The 26,316-nt window shown below is 35.3% G+C and overlaps 1 protein-coding gene and 1 pseudogene across 1 annotated transcript in view; both read left to right on the top strand.

The window, feature by feature from the left end:
- Positions 1-2,610: 2,610 nt before the first annotated feature.
- Positions 2,611-4,908, top strand: LOC149214506 (cytochrome P450 71AU50 pseudogene; annotated as a pseudogene).
- A 535-nt stretch (positions 4,909-5,443) lies between these two features.
- The window catches only part of LOC149214505 (serine carboxypeptidase II-1-like), a 48,949-nt gene continuing 28,076 nt past the window's right edge, over positions 5,444-26,316 (top strand). The window contains exons 1-2 of the mRNA XM_089389412.1: positions 5,444-5,487; positions 5,589-5,661. Of these exons, the coding sequence (XP_089245538.1) occupies positions 5,444-5,487; positions 5,589-5,661 (117 nt within the window). The remainder of the gene's footprint in view (positions 5,488-5,588; positions 5,662-26,316) is intronic.

Raw genomic sequence — 26,316 nt, 5'->3', positions numbered from 1 at the left:
ATTTCAAATTTTGAGGGACAAAGGCCTTCCCAGTCCTATGGTCATTCATGATAAGCTGATGACCCAATTGGACTACACAGACAAATTAAGGAAGTTGGCTAAGGAACAGGCTAGTACTTCAGGTATCAAAGCTTTGCCTACAGGGAAAGTACTATATGACACTTTTGAAAACTTGTTCTTTTTAGAGCATGAGGTGAAGCATTTGTTTGTCACCAAGCCCAATTTTGCTAAGTACACAAAAGCAGACAAAATACACAGAAGAATGATAAGCAAATTTACCTGAGGATGAATGGTGGGAAAAAATGATAGATTTACTATAAGTTACCACAGTAAATCTAAAGGAAACCAGATGAATTAGGTAAAAGACAGATCAACGGGGTCAAAAAGTGGCAGGTCAAAGAGTATTAGTGAAAGATTAAAGACAAATATGATTCCAGCGTACAAATATCAGCCAGCTTAAAGGGCTCAAACTCAACTGCAATAGCCAACACTACCACAATAAGAGGGACAACATGATGCAATTTTCCATCTATCTCTATCTTCATGCTTGAAGATATTTTTATTTCCTAAATTAAATCTCAAACTGTTATGAGATGTTTTGTAAATAATTTTGTATAAATACTTCATATTTCGAAGTATTTGGGGTGGATTCAAAGACATTTCTGTAGACTTTTCTCTCAAATCAAAGTCTTATTGTATCAAAAAACTGGATTGGCTTGCTGGATCATGGAATAAAGCTCAGATATTTTTCAGGATTCTTGTGTAAAGCGAAAATCAAATAAGTATTCTCTCATGTGTATTATTGTTTTTCCTTATGTTTCTTAATAATCATATGTGTTCTATGAAATCTGAATGTTAAACTAGGAATGATATTTCAGAACTGTCTTAAATGCACTCTGTCTTGACTGTTTACATTCTTAATGTTTTCTACTAAACTATCTTAGCTAGGGAATTCTTAGCTGCTCCTTAGCTTCCGTAGTTTTCCTTTTGGTCTATGTAGCAAAGGATTCTTAATTGCCCTTTTTTGATGATCACCCTTTGTTCCTCATTCTAATCCCAGTCCAAGGATTCTTAAGTGCCCTTCACCTTGGTTAGAAACATCCCATCCATTAGCCCTTGAAAATTTGCCTTTTGCTTTGCTAGCCTACCCTGTGAACATTCCCTTTAATGATCTGATCCAGTTATGCTATCCTTTTATTGACTCCATAGCCCAATGGTTTGAAGAAGCTAGCTCTATCCATCTGTTCCTAGAATTCCACTACCCAACCAAAATCAAAACCTTATGAACACTAAGAACTAGCCTGAAACCCTCACCCAAAAAAATTTAAATTATAAAGAGAGAGCCCTCTCTAGACTTAGGTTGGCTAGAACCTGAGTCTGAAGATTGGTTTGTGGTTACCTCAGATTATTCCTTCTTTTGATAACTTATAGGGAAAACTTCTGAGTGATAACAGAATCCTGCAAGTATCAGCCGCTACAAATGAATTATGAATGTAAATAAACCCCTACAAGGTCTTCTTCATGCTCAACACCCTCAGGATATGCTACCAAACTCTGCTTGATCTATAAACCTCTTAGCTTCCAACCTGAAAAAAAGCCATCTAGATGTGCTCAAAATAGAAAACAGAGGTCAGCAATAGATTCAGAGCATCTAAAACCCCCAACTATCCTCTTTCTGAGCTCAAATTGGTGAAAAAATCAAAACGTTATGAGCTACAAGCTCATCCATAAACTTCACTGTTAACCATCCTACAATTTCGCCCTTCTGGCTAACGATCCTACAATCCAGCCCTGAAAATGACTAACTGAGTGACAAATTTTCCCTCCACAAGTGTGATTTGTTGGACCTTTAATTCGCCCTCTAACGCCTTAGGAGTGAAAATCGTGGTCGCCTAGGCACATAAAGTCGTGGGTTGGGCCTTAACACCCGCCCCCACCAACCTAGCCTATAAATTCCAGGGAAACAGTTACATGGGGTCATGTGTCCATGGTTGGGGCCTTAACGCCTACCCTACCCATCGAAGCTCCCAATACCTTTGGTGCGCAGTCATATAAGGTCCAAAGGACCTGGGGCTGGCCCCTTTACCACAAGCGCCTTCTGACTTAGTATCTAACTCTTCACCGTGGGCATATGGAATGTGTGTGTCTGAAGGCCAATGGCTTAGCCTCAACCCCTTCCTCCGAAAGGCGTCAAGATAAACCTTAAATGGTATTTTAGTTCTATAGTCCACAAGAACCACTCGATAGTCTATTGGTAAGGCTCTTCAATTGTAAACTGGGGGTCGCATGTTCAAATCATAGTCGGGCCTTCGGCCAACCCATGCCAAATTTTTAAAAACCTGGGATGCTATGTGGCAGCCTCCCATTGGGCCACGTGGCTCCCATCCATAGGTCCACTTCAACCAAGCACAACCAATCAAATTCGCCCAAAATGCAATGAACCAGATGATGCCATTTATTAGCTTCATCTGAACCAGATAATGTATTTTAAAATATTTTACATGGTTGATTTTTTTGTTATTAATATATTTTTAAGTATATATCAATATTAGTTGGTATTAAAATATTTGATTGATAACCTACCTTGAGCTGTATTCCGGGTAAGTAACAATGGTGACTGGGTTGGGATATGCGTGCCCACATGCTGACTACGTTGAGTTTTGTCTGAGACTCACAACGGCGCTGGTTGCTTTGGTGGTGGCATGGAGTTTCTTCGTCAGGGTAAGAAACAGGAAGCTGCCACCTGGGCCTTTCCCGCTGCCCATAATAGGAAATATGCTTTATATACTAGGAGGCCTTCCGCACCGAGCACTGGCAGCACTGTCTCTGAAATCCGGGCCCCTCATGTCTCTCTACTTCGGCTCCACACTCGTCTTAGTCATCTCTTCTCTGGAGATGGCAAGGGAGTTTATGAAGACTCATGATCTGCTTTTTGCCAGCAGACCTCCATCAATTGCATCAATTGCAGGTAATTACTTGTTGTATAATTATTCGGACATCGGCTCTGCTCCATATGGCCCTTACTGGAGGCAAATGTTAGAAATCTGCAGTTTCTAAATCTTAACCCAATTAAAGCATTAAAGCGTTAAAAGCGTTAAAGCATTGAATTGGTATATGATGGAAGTACCAGATTTAGTGTTAAATAATATAAAAAGGATTGGGTTCTCTCTCCCCCTGCCAAGAGTCGCATTCTTCTCCATCAAGAAGCGCATAAAGAAACAGGGCTAGAAAGAGAAACCGAATTCTGAGAAGAAGAATAGGAGTCAGAAGAAAGTAGATGGCAGCCATTACATCTTCCGCTGTTAATCAAGGTATGTCATCTTAAACAATAGATCATATTAAGTTTTGTTTGTGAAATATTCGGTATTGATGATCTTTGGGCTGTTAATTTGAATTGTTCATAATTAATCAAGCAAGATTTACAGCAAATGCGTAAGTTCTGTGTTTTACAAATGCTAAGCTCCAAAAGATTGGATTTTTTTCGTTTTATAAGAGAAGAGGAAGTCTCTGCTATGATTCGCTCTGTTCTTATTAATTCAGACCCTCCAGTAAACATTGGCCAAACTGTGTTGACCCTTACCAACGATATAATTTGCAGAATGACTTTCGGCAGAAAGTATTCTGACCACGACTTCATTGGCAATAGAGTAGTGAAGGCAATGATCAAGGAAACCATTCTGCTGCTGGGTGATTTTAATATCGGAGATTTCATACCATACTTGGCCTGGATGGATTTTCAAGGCCTCAACCGCCGCCTCAAAAGCATCCACAGCACTCAAGACAAGTTGCTAGAAAAACTAATAGAAGAACACATTGCGCAGAATGACCCCAATGTCCCGCGAGATCTGGTAGATGTTTTACTTTCAGCGTCTGCGGATAAAGATATGGAGTTACAAATTACACGAGACAATATAAAGGCCGTGCTCTATGTATGTAGAAGATTATTAAATCTACACTGCAATTTTTGTTAAATAATAAATGTTTCTGAAAACCTCTTAACCATCCATAGTTTTAAATCTGAAACCCTATTCCAATAATATGATGCTGTATTTACTACTGATATAATGATGATGGTCACAGGATATGTTGGCCGCTGGCAGGGACACATCGTCTGCAGGGATAGAGTGGGCAATGTCCGAATTGTTGAGGAACCCACTAGTGCTCAACAAGCTTCAGGACGAGCTGCAACGTGTTGTTGGATTGGAGCGCATGGTGCGTGAGTCTGATCTCCCTCGCCTCCCTTACTTACAAGCTGTGGTGAGAGAAACTCTTAGACTCCACCCACCAGGGCCGCTTGCCATTCCCCACAATTCTATAGACGCCTGCAAAGTGCTGGGCTATGAAATCCCCCGAAACACCCAAGTTTTCGTGAACATTTGGGCAATCGGAAGGAACCCAAAGTCATGAGAGGATCCGGAGCAGTTCGTACCGGAGAGATTCATGCATGGTGACTGCCTGGATGAAAGAATTAAGAACTTCGAGTGGATGCCATTCGGAGCAGGAAGGAGACGATGCCCGGGAGAGCTGCTGGGAACGCTTCTTGTCGAATTTGCAGTGGCGCAGCTAGTGCACTGCTTCGACTGGAGGCTTCCTGATGACATGACGGGAGGAATTGGGTATGTCTGAAAAGTTTACTGGACTCACAGTACCCAGGGCACATGAACTCGTGGCTGTTCCGACTTCTCGCCTTGCGTTGGTACTTTAATTTCTATACAACCACCTGCTTCACTTCACTTAGAAACTTCAATAAAAGCATAGCTCATAGAGCTGTCGAAATAAAATATTTTCTAGTAAATTTTCAGTTTGTCGGTTTTCCTGCTTTCTCGGAGTGAAATAGAAATGTGCTCAGGAATTGCCACTTTTATGGAGAAATCTTTGCCAGGGATTTTAAATCATGATACCTACTTTTCATTTTTCCGTGAATGAAAGCATGAAAAGTTCCGTGAGAGAACGTTTTGCCTTTGTCAACTGTTTTTTTTTTACAGAAATCTTTGCCGGCGATTTTAAAGCATGAAATCTAGTTTATAGAAATCTTTGCCGGGGATTTTAAAGCATGAAATGTATATATATATATATACTTCGTCAGATACGTACTTTTCATTCTTGAGTAAATATATTTCCGTGAGAGAACGTTTTGCCTCTGTCAACGGTTTTTTTTAAGTTTAAAATCTATTTTTTAATTTAAATATATTTTTGTAATAATGTTAGAAGCTTAAAATTTATTTTTTAATTTAAGTATAATTCTGTAATAATGTAATCTAACTTTAATTTAATGATGATGATTAATTTTCAATAAGATGTAATGTTTTCTGATAAGTCTGTAAATATTGGTTTCTGATACTACTATAACTTGCAGACTAAACATATTTGTGATAGTCAACATTATTTTAGATACTAAACCATGATTACCAAATTCGACCGTACCAATAAAAAAATCGGAAATATGATTGTTCGCAGTTCGTCGAATAATACGTCCTTCGAAGTTCGGTGCAGGACTAATAATACAGGGCGAACAATGCACATTTCAATGAAATTTTGGAAGCAAGTTTTTAATGAAATTCCTGTTAATATATATTAACATATGGCAGGATGTATACGAAAAGCTATAAAGTCGATTCGAAGTTCGCTGATAATCCGCCATCAGACGATTTATTGGGCAGGGTAGGTTTCATCCAGACTATGATGTTGTTTTAAGGTATATATAATGAACAGTTTTGTAAGGTAATAGCTCTGTTTTCTATATAATTCCCTGTTAGCTAGGTATGGAGGCAAGCTTTTATTGAAATTCATGTTAATATATATTAACTTATGGCTTGGGAGGTATATCGAAAGTCATAGAATATGTTAGGGCCTATTATATATACCAAAGTTTAAAAAATAGGTTAATAGAGAACGCACATTGGTATAGGAGAGTAGGTTAATAGATAACGCACATTGGTATAGGAGAGTATTGATGTAGGTGTTATTTTTAATATATAAAAGAATAATTTGTAAATATGTTTGGTTATATATTTATTAAATTTAGATAAAAATGAAAAATTATGATTTTGTTTTAAGAAGTTTGAGCAAGTATAAAATTGTAAGGCTTATAAAGAATAAAAGATGTCAGTAACTATAATATGAAATTTGTATGGTTATGTGTAATATAGAATTTGTATAGAAATTTAGTTTATTGAACATCAAATTATATAATTTATAAAATAATTAGTTATATGAACGAATATAAAAATGTCTATAAATTTTGTTTCCGTTAAAATTTTATTTGTAATAAACAATTTTTAAAGAGTTTTTGAGATTGTCAAAATTATAATTTTTCTATTTTTAATCTGTTTCGATTTTTAAAAATATTGAAAAAATAATATATTTAAATAGTTATAAGAAGTATACTTTTGAATTTTTTTGATATTAAATTCTAGGCAATCGGATTTTTTGTATCAAATTCGCTCAAACTTTGCTCGAACTTGGTAACTATGAACTCAACAATCATAAAGATATAAATCTAGTTTAGTGATTAAACTATACCTACTATGATATATCTTCAAAAGAAAACTTTGAATGAATACTTAAATTTGATAACAGACAAGAAACCTTTTGAAACAGATTGATAAATATGAATGGAAATTCAGTAAACTGTAAATATTATGGAGCTCTAACAATTCCAACTCATACCCATTTTGTTGTAATAAGGAAAATAATGGCAAACACAAACAATGGGGTGTATAGAGATACCGCCACTAACAATGATAGAGTCAAAAGGAAACATTGTTAATATATATATGTTTGTGAGCTGTACAAAGGCACTCACACTAATGATGATAGAGTCAAAAGGAAGTATTGTTCATATATATATATATATATATATATATATATATATATATATATATATATATATATATCGACAAATGTTCAGAAATATATGGTCTCGTATAATACAATTATAACAAAAAGTATAGCCAAATTTCTAAGTACAAAAATTCGAGCTAGGGTATTCAGTTTTCCTGTCCCTTCTGTAACTTGAAAACTTGAACAGAACGACAAGGTTACAATTACCCTCAATGTCATGGTATCACATTAACTCAAAACAAATACATGGTCAACTTCCCGAATGGGAGTCGAGACCCGTGCTTGTGAACCCTAGGGTTCCAACACCATTGTAAATCTCCAAAGGAGACTAATTTTATTTTAGATAAGACAAGAATCCATCATGCCAAGAGTGGCCTGGAAACCCTTTGCGGGGTAAAGGGTCTTATTACACCTCTGAATGAAAAAAAGAAAGCAGACTATCAAACAAAGAATCTAGAGCTAAGAGCATAGGTTGAAGATGAACCTCAAAAATGTAACATCAAATCAGTACCATAAGGTCCACAACCAAAGAAGCTCAGAATTAGAATAATCTCCTCTGCAAAGGAAAACCCCTTGGGGAAAATAATGAAAAAAAATATTTACCTAAGAAACCATCGACTACCATTCATATCCTCAACTTGTCAATTTACGGGGGTTAGAATCCTATGAATCAAATACCCAAAAAAAGAAAATTGAAAATCCTCTTAACAAAGAGCTGAAGAAAATTTTCCTACCTTGCCAAATGCATTGGGCTACAAGTGAGTAAAGGATCCAAATCCGCATAAGGTTGGTAAAACTCTAGTCCATTGTAAAAAAAAGGTTGGCAGTGACGAACGAGCACATTAACAAGAAAACAACACAATTTTTTTTTATAAGAGACACCTTTGGCCTTCGAAGAAGAGACATACAATAAGCCCATACCTAGTAGGAGGTGTAGAACCATCGAGAGTTCTTGTTTTTGTCAGCGCAATTGATCAAATATTGCAGAGTTGTATGCGCAGGAGGCTAGAGGAGGAATGAGTGACAGAACATCGGGAAAGGGTAGGTAGTTACCCTGTAACTACTATCTTACTATCCCACCATCTAATCAACCCTAACCATCCTTAGACATGGATATCATCCCACTTCCCTAGGTGAGGATCAAGCCACCAGGTGGCATAGATCCATTCAATCTCTCAAAAGTTCACCTCAATTGACATTTGATAACCAAAGTTTGATGGCTAGAGCAGAATATAAGGTGGATAAACTTATTTAATAAAAATACCATAGTCAACCTGAGTCATAAACCCTTCTTAATTGATCCAATGGGTGAGACCATCAACTAAGCATATATAATGTGTATAGTATCGAATTCATAGTATACCATAAATAAATAAAAATGTTTGGTAGTGCATTAAATTATTGGGCTATATTACATAAGACCAGTGGGTCTATCATACTTTAATAAGGGAAGTGATTAACAATGATTCTTTAATATTTTATTTCTATGATAAAAAAGAAGGGAAAGAAGCACTCCAAGATCACTATAGTTTTGTTAGCTTAACAAGTCATGAAGGTTGTAGGTGTGGCAAATGAGAATGGATGTGAGTAAGAGCCGGGCAATATAAAAGAAAGTGTTTTTCATCTTCAACCTTATTAGTATAAAAAAAGTGTACCAAGGTGTTTTGGGAATAGACCAATGTCCAGTTTCACTTTGAAGCTCATGAGAACTAGTTCTAATCTTTGCAATGTTCATTTTCTTTTTAGTACTAGTCAAGAAAGAGAGGTAATTATGGTTGCCAAGGGTGGGGTTGATATATTCCTTGTAATACCTTAATTTATTTTTCCGCTCTAGCTCCTTATCATCCACAATTTGTCCTAAAATTTGGAGGTAATAGTATTTTTAATACTTTCCTTATTCCCTGAGATGATCTCTCCCCTTATCCCTCAAGGGTCAAGCCAAGACTGGGCATCCTTATTCCATCCTTTCTTGATATGGATGCAGTGCTTTTGGCTAGAGTTGGAAGCAATTTTTGGAAACAGGTGAAAGCATGAAGATGGATTACACTTTTGGGTCAAATGTGGCAATGAAATTTCAAGTTTTTTGTCTTTTATCAAATTGCACCACTCAAAATTCATATAAGAATTATGAATTTTGATTCGATGTAAGAAAAAAATATGTGGAGAATTATGATTTTGTATTAATAATATTTTTTGCAAACAAAAATTAGTGCCGTATAATCTCTCAATTTTCCATTAAATGCAATATATGTTGTTGCAAATTTTCGCAAAACTTAAAAGGTATGTGTGTATTCACGTAGCATAACTTAGTCTAAAAAGTGTGTGTGTGTGTGTGTGAGCATGATCTACACGGACGGAACTAAGTTTTTCATATTAATTTTTTTTTTTATGCAAAATTATATCTTTTATTATTTTTCGAAGTTGTCGAAGTAATATTTCAATTCCATTTTGGAGACACACGTGTTCACATAAGATTTTTTTCAACTCTGTAAATAAATTGAAAAACAAAGAGTACCCTTTTGAAGAGAACTTGTACAAAAAAATAGTGGTAGTTTTTGAAATTTTTGCGTTGTGTACATTTTATGTTATTGATTTTTTATTCAAACCCTTTGAAATTGTCCAAAAAATTTTCAAGTGTTTGTTTAAAAGAAACTAGAAGAAAAATATCATATGAATTTGAAAGTGTCAAATTCATATGCCATTAGATATAAGATTCTTTCACGAATCCAATGTGATCAACTCTGCCGCTTAAGGATAATTTATGCGCTAAATCTAATAGGTACAAAATGGGGTTGTAGAGAAATCTACAGAAGAGGTGCTGAAACTATAATTTTTAGGACTTCAAGAGCTCGATTGAGCAATTTAAACACTCGATCGAGCACATTAATTCAAAATTCAAATTGCTAGATCAAGCGACATACGTGGTTAACCAATGACTCGATTGATCTCATCCTTTCATAGGTATGATTATGAAATTGTTTATAAGAAAATCATTCGTCTCAAAAAAGGACCTAATGAATCTGTTATAGATTTTTATGATTGTTTTATTCACTTCTGTTATGAATTTTCAGAGGATGTTATAGATTGGAATTTTATGAAAGAGAAGTTTGAGTATCTTGTTCATATTTCTTTGAATCCGTTTGAACATGAAACTTTTGAAATTCTCCCAACATTTCTTGGTTATGGATATCTCAAATCTGCGAAAGGAGAAATTATTGTTCCATGTGACTCTACGTCTCCTTCTCTTTATCTGTCAAATCAAACAACTCCATGCACACAAGTTGAGGTTATAGAATTTGAAAGTCAATATGTTGATCTACCACCATCTTATCCCACCCCACATTCAAAATTTGAATGCAAGTTCTAATTTCAAATCTGATTTAATTAGTCATGCCATTTCTTCTAATTCTCCATTTGTTATTTATTTTTATCCTCCCAATATTAAGCCACCACATCAATTTGTTATAACAATTTTTTTCAATTCTCAGTGTAAAAATCAAGTACATAAAGTATGTTCATGACTATGTGGTTATTTCCCCTTCAAGGAAATGTTCTCCTTTAGAGAACTATCACATAAAAACAACATGACAACCTGCAATGACCATGCAAACTACAACAATACAAGGAGTCTTTCACAAAGACCCTAGACCTCATCTGAAAAAGAGCATACATGCAAAAAGAAGGACATAATTCAAGCTTCCCTCATATTGAAATAGAAAGAAAATTGTCCGAGAGATGAAACCTGCAAGTATCAGCTGCTACAAATGAATTTTGAATGTGAAGAAACCCCTACAAGGTCTTCTTCATGCTCAACACCCTCAGGATATGCTAACAAACTCTACTTGATCCACACACGTATTATCCTCCAACCTTCATAAAGGCCATCTATATGTGCTCAAAACATAAAACAGAGGTCAGCAATGGATTTAGAGCATCTAAAATTCCCTTGGTAGCCTCTTTCCGAGCTCAAATTGGTGAAAACTCAAAAATTTATGAGCTACAAGATCATCCATGAACTTGATTGTTAACCAACCTAGAATTTCGCCCTTTTGGCTAACGATCCTAAAATTCAGCCCTAAAAATCACTAACTAAGCAACAAATTTTCCCTCCACGAGTGTGATTTGTTGGACCATTAATTCCCCCTCTAACAACTTAGGAACGAAAATCGTGGTCACATGGGCACATAAGGTCATGGGCTGGGCCTTAACGCCCACCCCCACTAACTTAGCCCTTAAACTCCGGGCGAACAGTCGCATGGGGTCATAGGTCCATGGGCTATGCCTTAATGCCTGCCCTACCCATCAGAGCTCCCAATACCTTTGGTATGTGGTCATATAAGGTCCAAAGGACCTAGGGCTGGCCCCTTTACCACAAGTGCCTTCTAACTTAGTGCCTAACCCTTCACCATGGGCATATGGAATGTGTGTATCTCAGGGCCAAGGGCTTAGCCCCAACCCCTTCCTCCAAAAGGCGCCAATATAAACCTTAAATGGTATTTTAGTTCTATAGTTAACAAGAACCACCAGACGATCTATTGGTAAGGCTCTCCACTTGTAAACTCAAGGTCACAGGTTCGAATCCCAGTTGGGCCTCTGATCAACCCATGCCGAATTTTTAAAAACCTAGGATGTCACGTGGCAACCTCCCATTGGGACACATGGCTCCCATTCATAGGCCCACTTTAGCCAAGCACAACCAATCAAATTCACTCAAAAACCAATGAACTAGATGATGCCACTTGTCAGATTTTGTTTGGCTAGTACCTGTACGATCACCCTGTTGACTCAGTAGTATAGTCAACCCAGTCAACTGCCCTCCTCAAATTTTAGTTGTTTGGGAAAACCATCAGAACTCGATATTGGGAGGATACGATATCGGTTTTGAGTGATTCAAGATGTGTTGGATTCATATTGGTGAGCTCTTAGATTTGGCATTGGTTTTAGAAAGTTTTGGTCACTTTCATTTTTGAGCATAAATTTGATCACCTGATCATTACCATAATTTTTTTTTTTTTTAAAAATACCTACCAAAATAATCAACATTTTATTGTCTATAATATGCCTAAGGAAATCATAAATATAAAATGAAATAACATGTATTAACTAACACATAATAGAAATCAAATTACAAGAACTAGTCCATGTATGATTTCCTATGCATTATTTTCTTCTATGACTTCCCATAAACCTAACAGAAATGGTGAAAACACAAAAGGTGGGATACAAGATTTCCAATGAATGTGGTCCTTTTATGAATTCCTATGAAAGTGCAAATGATATTATTTTTTTTCCCATGGATATGTTCTTTTCATCAGATATCAATTGCTAAGTTGAAAAATACATATTATATTATTCCACATCCTTAGAAAAGTTTATAAAAAAACAATTACCATGAAGAAAAAGATATATAAAGTTTTGCACAAGAAATACAATTCCCTAAGAGAATCATTTTTTTAATATTATTGTTGTTGTTGTATTTTACACCTCTTAGCCTACTCTTAAGAAAATAGTAGAGCCTCTAGTTCCCAATAACACTCTTTCCCCCACCATTTCTTTTCATATCACTCTCTTCTCTAACAGTCTTCAATTTTTCCCCTATTCTACTCTATCATTTTATCTAGTTATTTTACTTGCTTTGTTGCTTTCTATTACAATTTTAATTTTTTTTTAAGGATACTCCTCTATTTTGTTTTATTTTAAACATAAATGAGTAGTTTATTATATCAAAATATCACAATCAAATTGTTCGACAAAGAAGTACATTTCTAGTTCTTTCCTTTCTATAATTGTAAATGTCAAATTTTATGTTGTCTTACATTTTCTATTCACTTCAATTCTTCTTCCAAAATTTGTGCAATCAATCCCTATATAAGGGTAAATTTAAACAAATAAATGTACTAAAACCTTAATTTTTAACTACAAAATAAAAAACATGTTTGCCTGAAAATCTAGATCTTCAAATCATTGTTGATTTCTCGACTTGTTTCCATATCCTGAACTTGGAGAAGAAAGTGGCTTATGCTTGACTAGTTATTCCTCTTTAACACTTTCAGATCCAACTAAGGGGAGCATGTTAGTGTAATCTAAAATTTAAAGGTTAAACAGAGAGCCAAACATGGTTCTAAGTGAAGCACATTATTTTTTTAATTCCATAATTTATTTTTGACTTCCATTGATAACCTGTCAAATTATGGCAAGATCATTTACCCTCAAGGTTTATTAAGTGAAAATATGATTAGTGAGCCTAAGAAAATCCACATTCAAGTCATTTATTCTCGTTTCATTCACTTTGTTGATTCTCTTCATTTATATGAGCTCAAAAAAGGCACATTATCCTAAGTGTTTATGCACCATGATTACATATTCATCTTCACTCAAATTGATCCAATCCTTCTTTGCCACTACCATGTTGTCTTCTTTTCCTTTACCATCCTCACTGATCTTATGTCGAATTGAATTATGGAACCAATTAATCCTCTACACTAATCCTCACACTTAGTTTCACTACAAATTTTGAGCTCTAATATGACCATTCTAAATTGCTACCTCAAACTAAAAGTCACACTAGAAAATCCTCCATGCACTCTAATTTATTATGTTAGATCAATTGATCCCTACATTATCCAAGCCATGTGAATTGATATCATGGAGGAGGGTGGATATATTGTCCTGCATAATAACCGACTCTATGTGTGGCTTGTCCCATTCGTTAATTCGATAATTTGAAGAAGTGAAGATTCATGCAATTTATAATGTGAATGAATTGGCATGCATGCCAATTAAATACCATGACATTAATGATTGATATGAAATTGGGGTAACATGGCCCCAAGACATTTTTCTTAAAAAACTTTATTAAAATACCATGAAAGGTATGAGACCCAAACTAGGGATTTTTTACGTTTATCTAGAAACACACATTGGTGTATGCTTTTCCTTTTCATTTGAATTTAGTTTCCCTACTCTAAGAATTGATAGTACTTCATGTCCTCAAACTCGGCTAGTTCTTTTAGAACTTTGATGTATTTTATGTTCTTTACCTTACTAACATGACTTTGGTTTTTAATTAAGGCTCTTACTATACTATTTTGAGTCTTTAATGACAATGCTTTTATTACATTTTGATTCATCAATGATCCTATGCAAAGGAATTTTCATTCATTCCTCTAAGGTCTAAGATGAATCCACTGACTTATGCCATGTCTAAGTAATAATCCTCTTAGAAAAATAAAAATTGAAAAAAATTATGTATCAAGGAAATCATTTTTAGAAATTATTAACCCTTTCTATCCAACCTACTTCATACATTCTTACTTCTTTGAAATTTTTAACCTTTTCTACCCAAACTACTTCGTACTTACTTTAAAAAGAGCTTTTCATTCTCATTTTCAAGTTCGACACTAAATTATCAAACACTTTATTTTCTATTCTTCTCTAACTTAGTACTTTCTCACTTTTGAACTCTTCTACATATTTCTTCTTTTAAAAAAATCAATTATATATCACATCTACATATGTAAAATAAATAACATCTTAAAATAAGTAACCACTCATTCTCAACCCTGAAGAAATTAAAATCCTGAGCAAGGGATTGGGATTTGCGGTCTCACCTAAGAACATTCCCTTTGAAAGCGTCATTTGCAACATTAAGAATGGGACTCAAAATCTTTCATCAAATGACAGAGAAATAATAAGACAAGAATGTTCCCTAGCTATGCTGAATTGATTGTCAGCAGCTCAAGGGGGTGTACAAGATCGATTGCTCCTGGTTATATCGGGGAAACAGGTCGATCTCTGAAAATAAGGCTTAAAGAACATGCCGCAGACATAAAGAATGAAAGATCCCGCACATCAGCCCTTGCTGAGCACTCGTCCAAAACCAAACATCATGTGTGTTTGGAAAGCGCCAGGGTAATTGCAAGAGAAGACAACTATCATAAAAGAAAAATCAGGGAGGCCATTGAAATTATGAAATACCCTCAGAACCTCAACAGGGACAATGGGAGTGAAATCAGTGGAAATTGGCTTCCTCTGATAAAGCAAATAAACCCCCCCGGACCCCTGGAAGCTCAGGATCGGAAATAAAGGGTCTTGCATTCCGGGAGTTTACTTAAAGCAATTAAAGCAAATTTATATAAGTATATAATTATATTAATTATATTAATATAAATTAATATAAATTAATTTATATTAATTATATTATTTATTAAAATCTTATAAAATCTTATAAATTATATTAATTAATTTATATCAAACTATATTAATGATATTAATTAATTTATAGTAAATTATATTAATTGGAAAGACTATATAAATTAATTATAATTTATATATATTAAATATATTAGATATATTAGTTATATATATTAATTATAATAATATAATTAATATAATTTAGTTATATCAATTAATATAGATGAATTATAGTATAGATTTTAATATAAATTAGAAGGATTATATAAATTAAATATAATTTATATATATTGGATATATTATTTTTATATATATTAATTATAATAATATAATTAATATAATTTAGTTATATTAATTAATATAAATAAATTATAGTATAGATTTTAATATTTGTTCATAATTTTAATAATTAATATATTTTAATTATAATAAAAAATTATAGTAAAAATTTTAATATGTGTCCATAATTTTAAATAATAAAAACCTGTTCTAATAAATAGGAAAATAATAAATAAAATAATAATTAAAATCATATGTCGGCCGTTATTTATGAATTTAGGGTTCTTGTATTTATTTCCAGGTCGCAATTCTCTTCTCTCTCAATAATCTCTCATTCTTATTCTTTCTTATTTGTCCTGATGATGGACCCCCTTTGGGGTTTGAAACGTTGGCAGAATGAACTGAGAACTGTGGTTAATCCGGATCATGAATCAAAAAACTCCCACAGAAGTCTAAAATCTAACATAACCACTCATTATTATAACTAAATATTTTATTCGAGATTAAAGTCCCTTCTAAACCATATATGCTTCTATATCGACACACTAAAGTCATCCACTATATTTAACACCTCTTTTGCCATCCAATGTAATACTTAACCTCTCTCACCGCAAAATGAAAGATTTTTAAAGAGCAAGAATTCATGTTATTTAAAACCTAATAAATTTTAAGAATTCATGTTATTATATGTGTTTATTTTGGAATAGATGTTTTATAATTTGAATTTAATTATCAATAATTGCTAGTAAAAATTTAATTTTCATATAATATTATAAAATATTCTCAATTTTATTCACAAATCAAAGGTTAAGATTAATCTCCAAATTAATTATATTTTTTTCCTTATTTAACTAAATTGCTTAATTAAAAAAATTGTTAATTGAACAAGTATCATATAATATGATTTTTTTAAATTTTAAGCATGTGGTATTGATAAGCTATGATCTTACATCATAAAATTTCAACAAAGCTTATTTATAGATAAAGAATCTTCATGAAAAAATCGATATAGATATATATATATATATATATATATATATATATATATATATATATATATATATATATATATAATCAATTAAAGGTCTTCAAATTTATTTGATTACATGCAAAATAACTAGTATAGATTTATCTTAAGCATGAATCTAACATAAGATTAGAGGGACCAAATTTACCCATGTGAAAACTTTTTTGAGAGTGCAAAATACATTGTGTAATTTTTCATTACTTAAGTAGTGCTTTTGAATGCTATATAGAGTACTGAACTTAAACTTGTAAGTCCAAAAAAAATTGTTGGATTTCAAAAAAATATATATACCTAAGAAGGACCAAAGTGTAAAACACTCACATTACAAATGTTTTAACCATAAAAACATTTTTTTTCAATATCTTAATACAAATATATATATATATATATATATATATATATATATATATATATATATATATATATATATATATATTTGACATTAAAATATTTTACATAGTTGATTTTTTTTGTTATTAATATATTTTTAAGAGCACATCAATATTAGTTGGTATTAAAATATTTTATTGATAATCTACATTGAATATTTTTATTATATACAATATTAAATTATTATTTTTACAATTTTTTTTGCTTTTAATTACTTTACATGAAATCATATTACATCATATGGAGAATTAACATATTCATTTTTTTTATACGGACATTGATTTATTTTTTTTTCACTTACTGGTTCACGGATACCCGGGTCAGTGGGTAGCCGCTACATCCAGGGTTTTAAACACTGAGTGGACGCCACCCGAAGGGCATCAACACCCCTCGGCCTATTTACTGACCTAACCCCAAGAGCTTTTGGGATTTGACCCTGTGACCTCCCATTGGCGAGGCACTTGATTTGACCGATTGAGCTAACTCTTGGGCTTAGCGGACATTGATTTTGTATTTAGAGAATATTTTATTTTTATTTTAAGAGGGGCACATATCAACTCCAAATTGAGAATGGACATACTTACACATTTCCCATACCGGGCTCTAGAATGAGTCTCCAATCAATAGATTCAATTTTATTTGCATTGTTTACACTATAAGGATTCAACTTTATTCGATACCAATAAGACCAAAACAATTATTTTCTCTAATAAAAGGAAGCTTTCTCTAATAAAAGAAAGCAAGGCCAACATACATTCTTCTTTGAGGGTAACATTCATGATGAGGTAAAGGAGTACAAGTACCTTGGGATTGATTTCAACAAGTTTAATTGGGAGCACTACAAAAATAAGAGGATTTTAGGAGGGTGGAAAACATTATATGCTCTCCAAAATAGATATAGAGGGGCATTGTTATGGGATCAAAAAATGATCAAAGTGTTTTTGGACTCAGTTCTTTTAGTGATGTTATATGGGTATGAATTATGGGCTAGCAATACTTACCCTAGTTTCAAAATGGAAACAAACTGAATAGATCCAAAAATGCTTGATCATGAGAAAATTCAAAATTAAAAAGTTTGATTCCTTATGAGATAATGTTGAATGAAACATGAGCAGCTCCCATCAAAAAAATTGCTATGATGCGTCTTATAAGATATCTAAAAAGAATTGACAAGATGGGAGTAGGTAGATGGCCTACAATTATCTTCAATTAAGGCATGAATGAAAGAAAAAATCATGGATGAGACAAAACAACAAATGGATGCAAAAAATGAATATTAAATCAATGTTCATCCTGCAAATAGCAAGGAGTTAAAGGATTTGGATATGGAGAAGTTTTGTAAGCATATATGGGGAAATGAGTTTGGTAGAAAGAAGAAGTACTATGTTGAGGAATTGAACCCCACTTGTGATCTGCAACAGAAAATATATTGGAGCTGGCATTATGTGGAAAGAACAAATTGTTATTGCTCAATTAAGAACGGGGAAATGAGTTGGATAGAAAGAAGAAGTACTATGTTGAGGAATTAAACCCCACTTATGATCTGCAACAAAAAAATACATTGGAGCTAGCATTATGTGGAGAGAACAAATTGTTATTTCTCAATTAAGAACTAACTCACATCAACTTCGATGTGAAAGGCGATGATGGAAAATACCTAAAGAGGTAAGAACTCTTGTGTACTTTTTGCACTTCTGGAGCAATGGAATCTAAAAAACATTTGATTTTGGAATATGATGCTTTAAAAGACACGAGTGACACTTATACCAATATGCTAGCATCTATTTCTTGGCATTATCTTTTGAACTAAAAAAACTATTAGAAAATTAAACTAGCTCAATTAATTTAACTAAAAACTAAATTAAAAAAGGCAAAAATTAAAATTATTGGTGCTTCCATAAACTATTTTTAATGTTATAAACATTTAAATATCATTCATGAATGTGTTTTTCCCATTATAAAAAAAAATTACAAGTTATTTATAATCCTAAACAATATGATTAAGAAATATCGAATAATTTAATATATACCCTCTCTATTTCCTTTTCTGAACCACCACGTGGAGACAATTTTTCGTTGTTTTCGAATTAAAAACAAAATAATTACAATAGTCACCATTTCATTTTATTTTTTATTAATATTAATCAAACTTCACGATAATTCAGAAGAAAAATAAATAAATAAATAATAAATAATAAATAAATAAATAAATAAATAAAAATAAAAAAATAAAATAAAAATAAAATTAAAAATAAATAAAAAATAAAATAAAAATTTTCATTTAATTAGGTTTCCAAATATTTTTTTAGTGGGGTGAGTATTAGAATATGATTTAAAATTGCTTATATTTGATAGGTTGAGGGGTTTTCAATTTTTTTTTTTTTTTTTTTGTAAAGAGTGAGTTTTAGAATATCATTTAAAATTGCTTATATTTCATCGGTTAAGAGATAGTCTTAATAGTTTAAGATATGGAAGTATTTGATTGAAGTGAATGTCTATATTTTTCTATCATTCCTCAAAAAATTATTAAAATATTAGCATTGCTCAACAAATTATTAAAATAAAATAATTTTTAATAGTGATGATTTTTTTTAATAGACAACCATTACTATCCACACAACAAATTTAATCACCAAATTAAAATATTTCACAGTTGTTAATAAATAAAATAATTAAAGTCTCATCATTAACTTTTTGAATTGGTCATTAATAATGTTAAATGTCATTATAATCGAGTAATAACAATTGTATTTAAACATTTTCAATCGAGAAATTGCAATTATCTTTATATATTTCCAATTGACTTTGTCATGTGAGAAGAGGGTGGTGGCTGCATAACTTGCCGACTAAGTCATTGACATGCGACAGAATCAAGGTTCATTTGGCTTCAATTGTAGAAAAAATAATTATGTTAACTAATTGATCATCAACTTCGACACTGCTTATTTGTATTTGTGCTTTGCGAGACCAGACCAAAGGGCGGAGTTGTAACAATGGTGACTAGGTTGGGATATGCGTGCCCACTTCCTAACTACATTGAGTTTTGTCTAAGACTCACAATGATGCTGGTTGCTTTGGTGGTGGCATGGAGTTTCTTCGTCAGGGTAAGAAACAGGAAGCTACCACCTGGGCCTTTCCCACTACCAATCATAGGAAATATGCTTTATATACTTAGAGGCCTTCTGCACCAAGCACTAGCAGCACTGTCTCTGAAATTCGAGCCCCTCATGTCTCTCTACTTCAGCTCCACACTCATCTTAGTCATCTCTTCTCCTGAGATGGTAAGGGAACTTATGAAGACTCATGATATGCTTTTTGCCAGCAGACCTCCATCAATTGCAGTTAATTACTTGTTGTATAATTATTCGGATGTCGGCTATGCTCCATATGGCCCTTGCTGGAGGCAAATGTCTTAGCATAATCACGATTTTATAATGCATAATAAACACTTAAAAAGAATCAAAAACTTGAATTCCCAAGAAATCATACTTCCAGTCATTTATACTTGCTCACAATCTGTCACTGTTTCTCCCTCCCATTTTGGCACTGGGTACACCTTCAACCTTTGCTCATTAAAACCTTAGATCTTAAAGAAGGCAGAAATATGGCAATGCAAAATCCGAGTACACCTTTGAGATCTCTGGTTATTGTTCAGCTTCAGTTTTTTCGAATCTTCAACCCACTCGATACACATGTATAGTCATATATCATCCACCAACAGGCTTTTGCTAGGGCTCACAAGATTGTTGGTATCTTTAAGCGATTTTAGGCACGCAAGCAGCAATTTAAAGGCAAGCGATTCCGTGAGTTGTGCAAGCAGCAATTCCTCCGTTGCTTGGGCAGGCGACAGATTTATCAAATCAGTATAATTCCCTTGTGGCAACATTAAAATTTAGGCCTGAGACAACATTGAGAGAATAGTGAACACTGCGATCTCCTTAATAACCCAAAAACTTTCATCCATGTGGAACTTCCAAGCTTTGCTCACTCTAACTTGATGGTGTAAGGCTGAAGGGGATTGACTTAGTGAGCTTGGGGACCAAACAAAAGTATTTATAGCCAAGCTTACATCAAGCTTCTATTTGCTATGTGTCAAGTGCTCCACAGAACATGGTAGAGAACTATAGAAGGAGTAATGGACCACTCCAGGAGCTCCCAACAAGAAATTAATTAACTGCAGTTGGTTTTTGTAATTGAAGGAAATGACTGCAATTGGTTTCCAAATTATCGGCGGCTGTTGGGAGCCGTAAAGGGAACTTAACATTCTCCCACTTGGTCCATTCCTCCAATCTTAATGTCTCATCTTAAAACCCATTGATAATCTATATTAAGTAATAGATACATGAATCATGGTGATAAGTCCTCTAATGACGAGTATTATCTTCCATGTATTACTATGTATTTATTTCTATTAAAATTTATGTGGCAACAATTTCTTAATGAATAAACCTTATGTTTATTCTTGGTCCTACACAGATGAATTCTCTCAAATCAAATTAAGGTGCACATAAATATGAGGAAAACATCACAATAATTAAGAATTTAATTAAAATAACATTGTACATACAATGAGAAACTACATAATGGAACCAAGTCCCATATTCATTACATGATCCTTGAATTTAAATGGTGGCATGCCCTTAGTCAAAGGATCAGCGATCATCAACTCAGTGCTAACGTGCTCAATGACCACTTTCTTTTCTTTAACATGTTCCCTTATAGCTAAATACTTAATGTCGATGTGTTTATTTCGACTCCCACTTTTGTTGTTTTTAGCCATAAAAACAACAGCTGAATTGTCGCAATACATTCTCAATGGCTTAGAGATAGAATCCATAATTCTAAGCCTAGAAATGAAACTCTTAAGCCATACACCATGTAAAGTAGCCTCAAAACTAATCCAGGTGGATATTGGTGGCCACCTACCAAATCCACTTTGACCCCCACCATTGTTTCTTTCATATTTTTAGGTTCCTTAATTGTAGCCTAGTTTACTATTCTTAGCAATTTTTCGGGTCCTAAACTTACACAGCCGTTTTGACGCCGTAAACGATGATTTTTGGGAAAACTGGGAGCAACATGGGTCCATGGACCGATGTTTCTCTTCCCAAGGTTGTATTTCTCGGATAGATCTTTCTAACGAGATATTGTGTGTGTCAAACAAAGATTATATGCCAAAGTTACGACCCCGGGAAGTTGATGTACCAATTTACCCAAATGGGCCCACAGTTTGGCGTTCCTTCTAGGGTTAGGTTTTGGAATATTAAGGGTTTTACATTGTTTCTCAACAATAAATAGGCCTTCGAGCCTCATTCCAACACAGTTTAGAGGCATGCAGCCGCCACATCTCTTCTCAGAGATAAGCTACCATCGCCCTAGCCAGTTTATTTCCAACTCTGTTTGTAAGCATATTTAAGTATTTTACATTAATGAAATGAAGTATTATTTCTGCTGCATCTCTGTGTTTATGGTTATCTCTATAATTTGTTGCATTCTTGTTTAAATCCAGATCAATGGTATCAGAGTAGTCTGCTTTTTCTCTATTTTTCTTTGCATGTCCCAACAAGATTGGGATATAAGGAGTTAAGGCTTGAACTGGTCAAACCTTTTCAATACCAGCCTCACAAATCCCGATGGCCTCCCATGGCGGATGAAAAGAAAGATGAGGGGGCAGGAGAAACTATCAAAATATTGCTCGAAGAAGCCCTCGAGCGACAAAGGAACGCAATGATGGACAACTTCACCCAGATCCTTCAGCAACTACCCAGGGGAAACGCATCGGCTTCCAACGGCTACTCTAGAAACACCACACCGTTTAGGGTACAAGTTAATTTTGAAATCCCCATATTCGAGGGTCAGATAGACACATATGTCATCGATAAATAGTTAAATCTACTAGAAGGTTATTTTTCTGTTCATGATGTTGCCAATCAAGAAAGGATTATTTTCTCTCTTCTCAAAGGAACCCCCCACGTCAAGGACTGGTCAGAAACCTACTGTGAGCCGAAGGATGAAAGTACAGGCTCACTGTTTTCAGCTGCACCTACTTGGGATTCCTTCCAAGAGGCCATCAAGGGGGAGTACTACCCTGTTGGAAGCTATGAGGATCAATACATAAAGTGGACCACGATGCAATAAGGAAGGGACCAAGACATGCTGGAGTTTACCAATATTTTCCATACCCTTCGCACAAAGTTGGGTATCAAGGATTCGGAGCAGCATTTGATACTCAAATACGTGACTACTTGCATAAGTACATCCAGGAAGAAATAGAATTCCTGAACATCCCCTCTCTTGGAATGACATACCGATATGCCGTCAAGGTCGAACAAAAGTTTAAATAGAAGAAGCTTGACTTTGGATCTGCGAATCTGAAGCAAGGGAAAGGTGCCCCCAAATCGTAGAATAGAGGACAAAGCCAAGGCGAGGTGGCCCAAGAAAACCCGCCAAAGCTGCAAGCAAAAAACAGTGTCGTGAAGCTGAAAAAGGACACAGGAAAGTGGTGTGAGTTCCATAAGAGCTCCACTCACAACACAAGTGAGTGTCAGGCCAAACAGTCACTAGTGGCTGAGCTAAAGGTTTTAGAATCAGATGCATGTTCCGACTTTGAGTCAGAACCTGGCAAGGGGAATGACAAAGGGAAGAAGATTATCGATGTGAAGCCCAACGCCACCATTGCCACCACGATCATCTAGAAGGGGGAACCCGAAGATCTAGAGGAGGAGGAGCGTCTCTTCCACTCCCAGATGTGGGTAAAGGGTTCCCCACTATAGTTCATTGTCGATAGTGGGAGCCAAAAGAACCTCATTTTGGTAGAGGTCGTAAAGCAGTTTGGCTTATCAACCACAACACATCCACAACCATACACCATCACGTGGCTTCACCAAGGATGGGATCTTCGCGTGAGCCAGCAGTGTTGCCTTCCATACAACATCAAGCCCTTCACAGATGAGGTATTGTGTGATATTGCTCCCCTTGAAGTTTGTGATGTATTATTAGGACAACCTTACTTGTGGAAGAGACATGTTGTGTATGAATCAAGGCCTCGTGCTGTTATTGTTACTTTGGGAAATAAGTTGTACAGGATACCAGAGGTAGCACTGCCTACCACCATCTCTTTGATTACTGCAAAACAATGCAGTAAGCTTGTTTCCAAAACCGGGAAATTTTTTTTCCTGATGATACGCCCTCAAGGAACAAAGAAGATGGTGGCCACGAACTCCAGATAGGGCCACTCCACACGACAACTACAGATGGACAAGGTCATGGATGAGTACGAGGATATCTTCACCTCCCCCGCAGGGGTTCCTCTACACTGTCAGGTCAAGCACTCCATCGATTTGACCCTAGGTGCACCGCTGCCCAATGGACCAAACTATCGACACTCTGTTATGGAGAATGATGAAATCAAGAGGAAAATTCAGGAGCTGCTACAGAGAGGTCACATCCATCCAAGTTCATCGCCCTGTGGGAGCCCGATCGTGTTGGTACAGAAGAAGGATGGGACTTGGAGACTCTGTATTGACTATAGGGTGCTAAACAAGATCATTGTCCGTAATAGGTACCTGATCCCATGGATTGATGAGCTCTTGGACCAACTGAAGGGGGGAGAATATTTCAGCAAGATCGATTTGAAGTTAGGATATCACCAGGTTCCAATCAAACCCTCCAATGTGTGGAAGACTGCCTTCAAATCCAAGGAGGGCCTTTTCGAATGGTTGGTTATGCCTTTCAGATTGACGAATGCTCCTGCAACCTTCATGAGGCTAATGGATGACATCTTGCGGCCATTCACCAACTCATTTGTAGTGGTATACTTGGATGACATCCTGATCTTTAGCCATAGTTGGGAAGAACACCTCCACCACATCTGACAGGTTCTCCAGACACTGTGGCAACACAAGTTATGTGCCAATTTGGAGAAATGTACTTTTGGCATGACCTAAGTTGAGTATCTGGGATACATTATTGATGAACAGGGGGTACATGTAGATCCATCTAAGATCCAAGTCATTTGAGATTGGCCATCTCCAACCACTCTAATAGAGCTTCACAACTTTCTAGGTCTTGCCAACTTCTACCGTAGGTTCATGTTCGGATTTTCTCATATCACTTGGCCCTTAAGTCAAGTCACCCAGGGAGGAGCGAAAGAAAAATTCTTTTTGTCTGAATCTCAACAGAAGGCATTCACCGAGTTGAAATATCGCCTCTACACGGCACTAGTGCTGGCATTACCAGACTTGCAACAACCATTTGAGGTCAAGACAGATGCCTTTGACTATGCTATTGGGGCAGTCCTCACTCAACATGGGCATCCAGTGGCATATCACAGTGAGACACTTTCAGACACAGTCCGGAAGTGTCCCACTTATGACAAAGAGATGAATTCCATTATGCAGGTCTGTCGACAATGGAAACATTACATTTTGGGGAAGGAAACAGTCATCCACACAAACCATCGACCCCTACAGTTCATACAGACCCAAGAGAAATTGCAGAATGATCGCCATCAGAAGTGGTGCACATACGTGCAACAGTTCCATTTAAATATCAAGTATAAGAAGGGTAGCACCAATAATGTTGCAGATTGCCTCAGTCGACCATTGATCATGGTGTTAACCACTATGCTCAACTCTTGTGGGCATAAGACTTCTAATTGGCCACTTCTCCACAAAAGCGACCTAGAATTTGGCTACACATACAATACACTCTTGGAGGGTCAGAATGTTCTAGATTTTCACCTCCAAGATGCCCTGTAATGCCACTTGGGTCACCTTTGTGTTCCTTCAAGCAAGCGTGCTAAGATGATTTGGAAGCACACTACAGTCAGGCTACTGGACATTTTGGGGTCAAGAAAATAGTGGCAGTGCTGCAGAAGTATTTCTATTTGCCGAATATTTGACAGGATGTCGAGAAGTACATTAGATCATGCACTTCCTATGTCATTGCCAAACCGACCATCAAGAAGCAAGGTCTCTATACCCCGCTGCCTACCCCTAGTCGACCTTGGGAATCCATCTCCATCGATTACATGTCAGACCTTCCTTCCACTAAGCATGGAAATGACTGTGCTTTTGTGGTCCTCGACAGGTCCTCGAAGATGGCCATTATGGCTGCCTGCAAGAAGAATATCACAGCAGAAGCCACTGCTAAACTCTTCTTTGAACAAGTTTGGGTACAGTTTGGGATCATACTATTTATCATCTCAGATTGAGACAACAGGTTTCTCAGTACATTTTGGTCCAGTCTCTAGTCGATGCTTGACACCAAACTCACTAATTCCACAGCCTTCCATCCTCAAATTGATGAACAGACAAAGGTTGTCAACAGGATGATCATACACATTCTGCACATGTACAACTCAAAGCATCCATGCACATGGGACAAGAGCCTCACGTATGTTCAGAACAGCTACAACCGGGCTCTCCACAACTCGACTGGCCACAACCCTTTTCAGGTGGGCTTAAGATTCCAACCACTATGTCCCATTGATGTGGCCATGCCATTTATAGCTACTCACGTAGATTTGGCTCATGTCCAGTCCGAAATAGATAAGGAAAACAACTTCATTGAGCACATCCAAC

This window comes from Pinus tabuliformis, chromosome 1_1 (genome assembly GCF_031772625.1).
Source record: "Pinus tabuliformis cultivar Carrire ecotype Pingquan chromosome 1_1, CPIR1, whole genome shotgun sequence".
Taxonomy (NCBI): domain Eukaryota; kingdom Viridiplantae; phylum Streptophyta; class Pinopsida; order Pinales; family Pinaceae; genus Pinus; species Pinus tabuliformis.
Note: the sequence above shows the minus strand (reverse complement) of the source record. Positions and strands in the feature narration are given on the sequence as shown.